At 48.4% G+C, this 10693-nt stretch overlaps 1 protein-coding gene across 1 annotated transcript in view; it reads right to left on the bottom strand.

Annotated features, from left to right (window-relative positions):
* Nucleotides 1-3826: 3826 nt before the first annotated feature.
* Nucleotides 3827-10693, bottom strand: part of LOC129861918 (CD82 antigen-like) — a 54963-nt gene continuing 48096 nt past the window's right edge. The window contains exons 8-9 of the mRNA XM_055933107.1: nucleotides 9372-9455; nucleotides 3827-7403 (exon numbers count right to left, since the gene is read on the bottom strand). Coding sequence (XP_055789082.1) covers nucleotides 7326-7403; nucleotides 9372-9455 — 162 coding nt within the window. The 3' untranslated portion in view covers nucleotides 3827-7325. The remainder of the gene's footprint in view (nucleotides 7404-9371; nucleotides 9456-10693) is intronic.

A 10693-nucleotide genomic window follows, 5' to 3' on the forward strand; every position in this document is an offset into this window, starting at 1 on the left:
GTTCATCACTCTGTATGGGATTTACAGGGAGGAGTGTTCATCACTCTGTATGGGATTTACAGGGAGGAGTGTTCATTATCACTCTGTATGTGATTTACAGGGAGGAGTGTTCATCACTCTGTATGGGATTTACAGGGAGGAGTGTTCATCACTCTGTATGGGATTTACAGGGAGGAGTGTTCATCATCCCTCTGTATGGGATTTACAGGGAGGAGTGTTCATCACTCTGTATGGGATTTACAGGGAGGAGTGTTCATCATCACTCTGTATGGGATTTACAGGGAGGAGTGTTCATCATCAATCTGTATGGGATTTACAGGGAGGAGTGTTCATCACTCTGTATGGGATTTACAGGGAGGAGTGTTCATCATCACTCTGTATGGGATTTACAGGGAGGAGTGTTCATCACTCTGTATGGGATTTACAGGGAGGAGTGTTAATCATCACTCTGTATGGGATTTACAGGGAGGAGTGTTCATCATCCCTCTACAGTACCACACTTCAGTCAGTACACCAACTACCACACTTCAGTCAGTACACCAACTACCACACTTCAGTCAGTATACCAACTACCACACTTCAGTCAATGGGTTAATACCAACTACCACACTTCATTCAATGGGTTAATACCAACTACCACACTTCAGTCAATGGGTTAATACCAACTACCACACTTCAGTCAATGGGTTAATACCAACTACCACACTTCAGTCAATGGGTTAACACCAACTACCACACTTCAGTCAATGGGTTAATACCAACTACCACACTTCATTCAATGGGTTAATACCAACTACCACACTTCAGTCAATGGGTTAATACCAACTACCACACTTCAGTCAATGGGTTAACACCAACTACCACACTTCAGTCAATGGGTTAATACCAACTACCACACTTCAGTCAATGGGTTAACACCAACTACCACACTTCAGTCAATAGGTTAATACCAACTACCACACTTCAGTCAATAGGTTAACACCTTAACCAGCACACAGACTTAAACCTTGTCAGGTTGAGATGAATGCCAGTACGGATGAATCACTGATGCTCTGGCAAAGCTGAGACAGAGCAAACTAGGCTCTGTTCTCATGTCCTGTACACTCCCCCCTCCACCAGGCTCTCTTCTCATGTCCTGTACACTCCCCACTCCACCAGGCTGTTCTCATTTCCTGTACACTCCCCCCTCCACCAGACTCTCTTCTCATGTCCTGTACACCCCCCCCCCCCTCCCCTCCACCAGGCTCTCTTCTCATGTCCTGTACACTCCCCCCTCCACCAGGCTGTTCTCATGTCCTGTACACTCCCCACTCCACCAGGCTGTTCTCATTTCCTGTACACTCCCCCCCCCCCCCCCCCCCCCCTCCACCAGGCTCTCTTCTCATGTCCTGTACACTCCCCCCTCCACCAGGCTGTTCTCATGTCCTGTACACTCCCCACTCCACCAGGCTGTTCTCATTTCCTGTACACTCCCCCCCCCCCCCCCCTCCACCAGGCTCTCTTCTCATTTCCTGTACACCCCCCCCCCCCCCCCCCCCCCTCCACCAGGCTCTCTTCTCATGTCCTGTACACTCCCTCCTCCACCAGGCTGTTCTCATGTCCTGTACACTCCCTCCTCCACCAGGCTGTTCTCATGTCCTGTACACTCCCTCCTCCACCAGGCTGTTCTCATGTCCTGTACACTCCCTCCTCCACCAGGCTCTCTTCTCATGTCCTGTACACTCCCTCCTCCACCAGGCTCTCTTCTCATGTCCTGTACACTCCCTCCTCCACCAGGCTGTTCTCATGTCCTGTACACTCCCTCCTCCACCAGGCTGTTCTCATGTCCTGTACACTCCCTCCTCCACCAGGCTGTTCTCATGTCCTGTACACTCCCTCCTCCACCAGGCTGTTCTCATGTCCTGTACACTCCCTCCTCCACCAGACTCTCTTCTCATGTCCTGTACACTCCCCCCCCCCCCCCTCCACCAGGCTCTCTTCTCATGTCCTGTACACTCCCCCCTCCACCAGACTCTCTTCTCATGTCCTGTACACTCCCCCCCTCCACCAGGCTCTCTTCTCATGTCCTGTACACTCCCCCCTCCACCAGGCTGTTCTCATTTCCTGTACACTCCCCCCTCCACCAGGCTCTCTTCTCATGTCCTGTACACTCCCCCCTCCACCAGGCTGTTCTCATTTCCTGTACACTCCCCCCCTCCACCAGGCTCTCTTCTCATGTCCTGTACACCCCCCCCCCTCCCCTCCACCAGGCTCTCTTCTCATGTCCTGTACACTCCCCCCTCCACCAGGCTGTTCTCATGTCCTGTACACTCCCCACTCCACCAGGCTGTTCTCATTTCCTGTACACTCCCCCCCCCCCCCTCCCCCCTCCACCAGACTCTCTTCTCATGTCCTGTACACTCCCCCCTCCACCAGGCTCTCTTCTCATGTCCTGTACACTCCCTCCTCCACCAGACTCTCTTCTCATGTCCTGTACACTCCCCCCTCCACCAGGCTGTTCTCATTTCCTGTACACTCCCCCCTCCACCAGGCTCTCTTCTCATGTCCTGTACACTCCCTCCTCCACCAGGCTCTGTTCTCATGTCCTGTACACCCCCCCCTCCACTAGACTCTCTTCTCATGTCCTGTACACTCCCTCCTCCACCAGACTCTCTTCTCATGTCCTGTACACTCCCTCCTCCACCAGGCTCTGTTCTCATGTCCTGTACACTCCCTCCTCCACCAGGCTCTGTTCTCATGTCCTGTACACTCCCTCCTCCACCAGGCTTTCAACAATGCTGACTCGCTTAGATGTGTCATACTGGCAGTAACTGTGTGTGTGTGTGTGTGTGTGTGTGTGTGTGTGTGTGTGTGTGTGTGTGTGTGTGTGTGTGTGTGTGTGTGTGTGTGTGTGTGTGTGTGTGTGTGCTGCCATCTTCTGGTTGATTTTAGTACTGCATCTGATTGACCCTGCTCTGGTCACACTTCACCACGTGGGTCTTTTGACATTTCAACAAGACTTTAATCTAACAACAATCAGGCTGTAGCCACAGAAAGACATATACATTCCTGTCTGGAAACTACAGATGTGACTTCTTCTTCTATACCATTTAGCCAGCAGACACTTTTTTTTTTTACCCAAAAGCGACATAGAGTGATGCGTGTGCATACATTTTTACATATGGGTGGTCCCGGAAATCGAACCCACTACTCTGACCGTTTAAAGGGCCACGTTCTACAAACTGAGCTACAAATGGACACTTTTTCTTATTCTTCATGTTAAAACAAGACAATACAGCACATGGATTGTGATGGATTCAGTTTATTACTGAATATAAACCTTTTTTTATTTTTACATTTAACAGCTTCTAACTCCAGGAAAATATTCCCCTACATAAAACATATTAAAAAAGAAATACATAATGAGTTTAGAATTTCTGTAAATGAGTAAAAAACTTTGAACACTAAAAAGCCTTCATCTGAGTTAAGTTCTGGAAGTTGAAATCTGGCAGATTTTTCAGAGCTCTTGGATTTGTTTAAACATCCCCTGATGTGTTTACTACATTTAAAAATACATTTTAATTTTTTTTTTTATTTAACCTTTATTTAACTAGGCAAGTCAGTTAAGAACAAATTCTTATTTACAATGACGGCCTACCCCCCGGCCAAACCCGGACGACGCTGGGCCAATTGTGCGCTGCACTATGGGACTCACAATCACGGCCGGTTGTGATACATGAAAAACACTGAAATGAGAAATGGAGCTTCATTAACTTGAATGACAACACTCATGAATTGCATAATGGGACTTGAGGACATCACTTTTTGAGGGGGGGGGGGGGGGGGGGGGGGGGGGGGGGGGGAACCACAACAGCAGTAATCTTCCCTAAAGTCCAGTCCTGATAGTCATTTGTGTTTGAAATGTTGTAAAATTGTGTGGAAGTGTCTGACAGTCATGGTGACGACGCTGTGGGATTGGAGACCAGAGACCTAAAGGGAACTAACAGTCTCAGTATCATTCTGGGTCTAATAGCGATTTAAAGACGGCCAGGCTCCCATCCTTCTGATGATTCAGCCCCAGATAGTGCTGTTGATAGCAGAGCGGCGACACCTGCTGGCCAGAGGCTGTAGCTACACCATAATCAATAAGAAACAATGTCTAAGGTTTAAAATGGTTCCCTATTCCCTATATAGTGCACTACTTTTAACCAGGACCCCATAGGGAATACACAGGGTCCTGGTCAAAAGTAGTGTACTATATAGGGAATAGGGTGCCCTTTGCGATGTACCCAATAAGAGTGGAAATCAATAAAACAACATCCTGAAAACCAAAAACTGGGCTAAATCGACCGCTTTCTTTCCTGTATAGAACGCTGATCAAGCTCAGTGACTCACACGGCCATCTATTTAGCCTAAAGTCATATGTACAATATATTTTTTAAACAACATGAAAAAAAGGAGGAAAATAATTAAAGAAAGTAAAACACACAAAAACATTATACAGTATATAACATTATACAGAATATAACATTATACAGTATATAACACCATACAGTATATAACATTATACAGTATATAACACCATACAGTATATAACACCATACAGTATATAACATTATACAGTATATAACATTATACAGTATATAACATTATACAGTATATAACACCATACAGTATATAACATTATACAGTATATAACACCATACAGTATATAACATTATACAGTATATAACATTATACAGTATATAACACCATACAGTAATATAACATTATACAGTATATAACATTATACAGTATATAACATTATACAGTATATAACATCATACAGTATATAACATACTTCATGCAAAACTATTAATTAATCTTGGTAGCGAGTCAAGACCAAGCAGACACACCTGTGAGAGAGATGGAGTGAGGGAGGGAAAGAGAGAGATGGAGTGAGGGAGGGAAAGAGAGAGGTGGAGTGAGGGAGGGAAAGAGAGAGGTGGAGTGAGGGAGGGAAAGAGAGAGGTGGAGTGAGGGAGGGAAAGAGAGAGGTGGAGTGAGGGAGGGAAAGAGAGAGGTGGAGTGAGGGAGGGAAAGAGAGAGGTGGAGTGAGGGAAGGAAAGAGAGAGGTGGAGTGAGGGAGGGAAAGAGAGAGGTGGAGTGAGTGGTTCTCAGAGCCTCAGTGGAGAGACTGACGAAAGACAGCCCATGAGACCTGGGTAGGGAAGGCCTCTCCACCCCAAACACTATGGTTCATCAGCCTCCCCTCTGTCTCCATCTCTAGCTCCTCCCCTCTGTCTCCATCTCTAGCTCCTCCCCTCTGTCTCCATCTCTAGCTCCTCCCCTCTGTCTCCATCTCTAGCTCCTCCCCTCTGTCTCCATCTCTAGCTCCTCCCCCTGTCTCCATCTCTAGCTCCTCCCCTCTGTCTCCATCTCTAGCTCCTCCCCTCTGTCTCCATCTCTAGCTCCTCCCCTCTGTCTCCATCTCTAGCTCCTCCCCTCTGTCTCCATCTCTAGCTCCTCCCCCCTGTCTCCATCTCTAGCTCCTCCCCTCTGTCTCCATCTCTAGCTCCTCCCCCCTGTCTCCATCTCTAGCTCCTCCCCTCTCTCTCCATCTCTAGCTCCTCCCCTCTCTCTCCATGTCTAGCTCCTCCCCACTGTCTCCATCTCTAGCTCCTCCCCTCTCTCTCCATGTCTAGCTCCTCCCCTCTGTCTCCATCTCTAGCTCCTCCCCTCGGTCTCCATCTCTAGCCCCTCCCCTCTGTCTCCATCTCTAGCTCCTCCCCTCTGTCTCCATCTCTAGCTCCTCCCCTCTGTCTCCATCTCTAGCTCCTCCCCTCTGTCTCCATCTCTAGCTCCTCCCCCCTGTCTCCATCTCTAGCTCCTCCCCTCTGTCTCCATCTCTAGCTCCTCCCCCCTGTCTCCATCTCTAGCTCCTCCCCTCTGTCTCCATCTCTAGCTCCTCCCCTCTCTCTCCATGTCTAGCTCCTCCCCACTGTCTCCATCTCTAGCTCCTCCCCTCTCTCTCCATGTCTAGCTCCTCCCCTCTCTCTCCATGTCTAGCTCCTCCCCTCTGTCTCCATCTCTAGCTCATCCCCTCTCTCTCCATCTCTAGCTCCTCCCCTCTGACTCCATCTCTAGCTCCTCCCCTCTGACTCCATCTCTAGCTCCTCCCCTCTGTCTCCATCTCTAGCTCCTCCCCTCTGTCTCCATCTCTAGCTCCTCCCCTCGGTCTCCATCTCTAGCTCATCCCCTCTCTCTCCATCTCTAGCTCCTCCCCAGGGCCCATATTCATTGTAGGAGTGCTGATCTTGGATCAGTTTTTCCTTTTAGATTATAATGAATTGATCATAATGGAAAGGGGATACCTGATCCCAGATCAGCACAGGCCCACGTCTCTCTCTCTCTCTGTCTCACTGATCAACAGCTCACAAAACGTCACAAAAGTGCTCTTTCAAAAACTGAGCTAGCTAACTAGCTACCTAACTAACTTGCTAACTAACTAAATACCACGATAAGCGCTTCAGAAATAGAACAGAAGGACATACAGGTGTTTGTTTGAATATTGAAGAAGGCCATAAAACCCTCACATCATAATGGCTTTAAAAGACTCCATAATAACCAAAAGCTGAATTCATAACCTTAAAACCCTTCATCAGATCATTACCTAAATCTGAGTGAAAAAAACATCATGTCACTTAAAAACAGGTGATGTGTGTGTGAACCCACTGTCATGTATGAGTACTGGTCCCAGATCTGTTTGTTTCCTGGCCAACTCTACTGCTGTCATTGGCCAGTTGTGTTTGGCCTGACGATGAGTGACAAGGCGTTGGCCTGATAGCCCAAACAGACTGCTATTCAGGCTGAAGGTCCATTTGTTGTGCTTGACAGTCCGGGTCAGTTACCAGGCTAGGAGAGGGTGAATGGACTCAGACAGGGTGACAGACCGGGTCAGTTACCAGGCTAGGAGGGTGAATGGATTCAGACCGGGTGACAGACCGGGTCAGTTACCAGGCTAGGAGGGTGAATGGATTCAGACAGGGTGACAGACCGGGTCAGTTACCAGGCTAGGAGGGTGAATGGATTCAGACAGGGTCAGTTACCAGGCTAGGAGGGTGAATGGATTCAGACAGGGTGACAGACCGGGTCAGTTACCAGGCTAGGAGGGTGAATGGATTCAGACAGGGTGACAGACCGGGTCAGTTACCAGGCTAGGAGGGTGAATGGTTTCAGACAGGGTCAGTTACCAGGCTAGGAGAGGGTGAATGGTTTCAGACAGATGGTTGTTTCTGTGTTTCACTGTGAGAGTGTGTCTATGCTATGCATGTGTGTGTGTGTGTGTGTGTGACTTTTGCCGGTCTTCAGTACTTGGGAACTTTGGTGTAATCCTCCTGGACAACACTCTTACAGAGACACATGGACAGAATCATACCGAGGAGCTGGAGGGGAATAAAACACTGGGTTAGTTATGCTGTTGCGTCCGTCCGGGCTAACTGACAGACAAGACAGACAAGACAGACAAGACAGACAGACAGACAGACAGACAGACAGACAGACAGACAGACAAGACAGAGACAGACAAGACAAGACAAGACAGGACAAGAAAGAGACAGACAAGACAGAGACAGACAAGACAGAGACAGACAAGACAGACAAGACAGAGACAAGACAAGACAAGACAAGACAAGACAAGACAGAGACAGACAAGACAAGACAAGACAGACAAGACAGAGACAGACAGACTGACAGACAGACAGACAGACAGAGACAGACAGACAGAGACAGAGACAGACAGACAGACAGACAGACAGACAGAGACAAGACAAGACAAGACAGAGACAGACAAGACAGAGACAGACAAGACAGAGACAGACAGACAGACAAGACAAGACAAGACAAGACAAGACAGACAAGACAAGACAGAGACAGACAAGACAGAGAAAGACAAGACAGACAAGACAGACTGACAGACAAGACAAGACAGAGACAGACAAGACAGACAAGACAGACAAGACAGACAAGACAGACAAGACAGACAAGACAGAGACAGACAGACAGACAGACAGACAGACACAGACAAGACAGACTGACAGACAGAGACAGACAGACAGAGACAAGACAAGACAAGACAAGACAGAGACAGACAAGACAGAGACAGACAAGACAGACAAGACAGACAAGACAGAGACAGACAGACAAGACAAGACAGACAAGACAAGACAGAGACAGACAAGACAGAGACAGACAAGACAGACAAGACAGAGACAGACAGACTGACAGACAGAGACAAGACAGAGACAGACAAGACAGAGGCAGACAAGACAGACAAGACAGAGACAGACAGACTGACAGACAGAGACAAGACAGAGACAGACAAGACAGAGACAGACAAGACAGACAAGACAGACAAGACAGAGACAGACAAGACAGAGACAGACAAGACAGACAAGACAGACAAGACAGAGACAGACAAGACAGACAAGACAGACAAGACAAGACAGAGAAAGACAAGACAGAGACAGACAAGACAGACAAGACAGACAAGACAGAGACAGACAAGACAGAGACAGACAAGACAGACAAGACAGAGACAGACAAGACAGACAAGACAAGACAGACAGACAGACAGACAGACAGACAAGACAGAGACAGACAAGACAGAGACAGACAAGACAGAGACAGACAAGACAGACAAGACAAGACAGACAAGACAGAGACAGACAAGACAGACAGACAGACAGACAGACAAGACAGAGACAGACAAGACAGACAAGACAGACAAGACAAGACAAGACAAGACAGACAGACAGACAAGACAAGACAGACAAGACAGACAAGACAGACAAGACAGAGACAGACAGACAGACAGACAGACAGGCAGACAGACAAGACAGAGACAGAGAGACAGACAAGACAAGACAAGACAGAGACAGAGAGACAGACAGACAGACACAGACAGACAGACAGACAGACAGGCAGACAGGCAGACGCATGAAAAGAGCAGTATACATTCTGGTATTAGTACTGAGGGTACAGTATACATTCTGGTATTATTACTGAGGGTACAGTATACATCCTGGTATTAGTACTGAGGGTACAGTATACATTCTGGTATTAGTACTGAGGGTACAGTATACATTCTGGTATTAGTACTGAGGGTACAGTATACATACACATAATTAACACATTCATACGACACATGAGGAGGGAGGGAGGGAGGGAGGGAGGGTGGGTGGGTGGGTGGGTGGGTGGTTGGGTGTGTGTGTGTGTGTGTGTGTGTGTGTGTGTGTGTGTGTGTGTGTGTGTGTGTGTGTGTGTGTGTGTGTGTGTGTGTGTGTGTGTGTGTGTGTGTGTGTGTGTGTGTGTGTGTGTGTGTGTGTGTGTGTGTGTGTGTGTGGGATAGATACCTCTAGGACTGCCACCCCGACACAGATTCCAAGAATAACTCCACAGTTCTCCAACAGCCAGCCCTCCACACTATGCATGCAGCCCTGTAGAGAGAGAGAGAGAGAGAGAGAGAGAGAGAGAGAGAGAGAGAGACAGAGAGAGACAGAGAGAGACAGAGAGAGACAGAGAGAGACAGAGAGAGACAGAGAGAGACAGAGAGAGACAGAGAGAGACAGAGAGAGACAGAGAGAGACAGAGAGAGACAGAGAGAGACAGAGAGAGACAGAGAGAGACAGAGAGACAGAGAGGAATGAGTGTTTGTGTGTGTGTTGTCTTCAGGCCTGTAGAGGGAGAATAACAACCAGTGGCTGTCTGCAACACATTAAGATGTCATGTGACACATTTTGCCCACTGAGATAGCTCTGGTTCTAAACCCCACACAGCTGTCCACTGAGATAGCTCTGGTTCTAAACCCCACACAGCTGTCCACTGAGATAGCTCTGGTTCTAAACCCCACACAGCTGCCCACTGAGATAGCTCTGGTTCTAAACCCCACACAGCTGCCCACTGAGATAGCTCTGGTTCTAAACCCCACACAGCTGTCCACTGAGATAGCTCTGGTTCTAAACCTCACACAGCTGCCCACTGAGATAGCCCTGGTTCTAAACCCCACACAGCTGTCCACTGAGATAGCTCTGGTTCTAAACCCCACACAGCTGTCCACTGAGATAGCTCTGGTTCTAAACCCCACACCGCTGTCCACTGAGATAGCTCTGGTTCTATACCCCACACAGCTGCCCACTGAGATAGCTCTGGTTCTAAACCCCACACAGCTGTCCACTGAGATAGCTCTGGTTCTAAACCCCACACAGCTGCCCACTGAGATAGCTCTGGTTCTAAACCCCACACAGCTGTCCACTGAGATAGCTCTGGTTCTAAACCCCACACAGCTGCCCACTGAGATAGCTCTGGTTCTAAACCCCACACAGCTGTCCACTGAGATAGCTCTGGTTCTAAACCTCACACAGCTGCCCACTGAGATAGCTCTGGTTCTAAACCCCACACAGCTGTCCACTGAGATAGCTCTGGTTCTAAACCCCACACAGCTGTCCACTGAGATAGCTCTGGTTCTAAACCCCACACAGCTGTCCACTGAGATAGCTCTGGTTCTAAACCCCACACAGCTGTCCACTGAGATAGCTCTGGTTCTAAACCCCACACAGCTGTCCACTGCCCTGCCCGTTTACAACCCATACGACACTTACTACAACAACCAGAACTATGTCTACTGGTTTAGCTTCAGTCTGGTTTTAGACCCCATCATAGCACTGAGACTGCACTT

The sequence above is a fragment of the Salvelinus fontinalis genome, chromosome 9 (assembly GCF_029448725.1).
Source record: "Salvelinus fontinalis isolate EN_2023a chromosome 9, ASM2944872v1, whole genome shotgun sequence".
Taxonomy (NCBI): Eukaryota; Metazoa; Chordata; class Actinopteri; order Salmoniformes; family Salmonidae; genus Salvelinus; species Salvelinus fontinalis.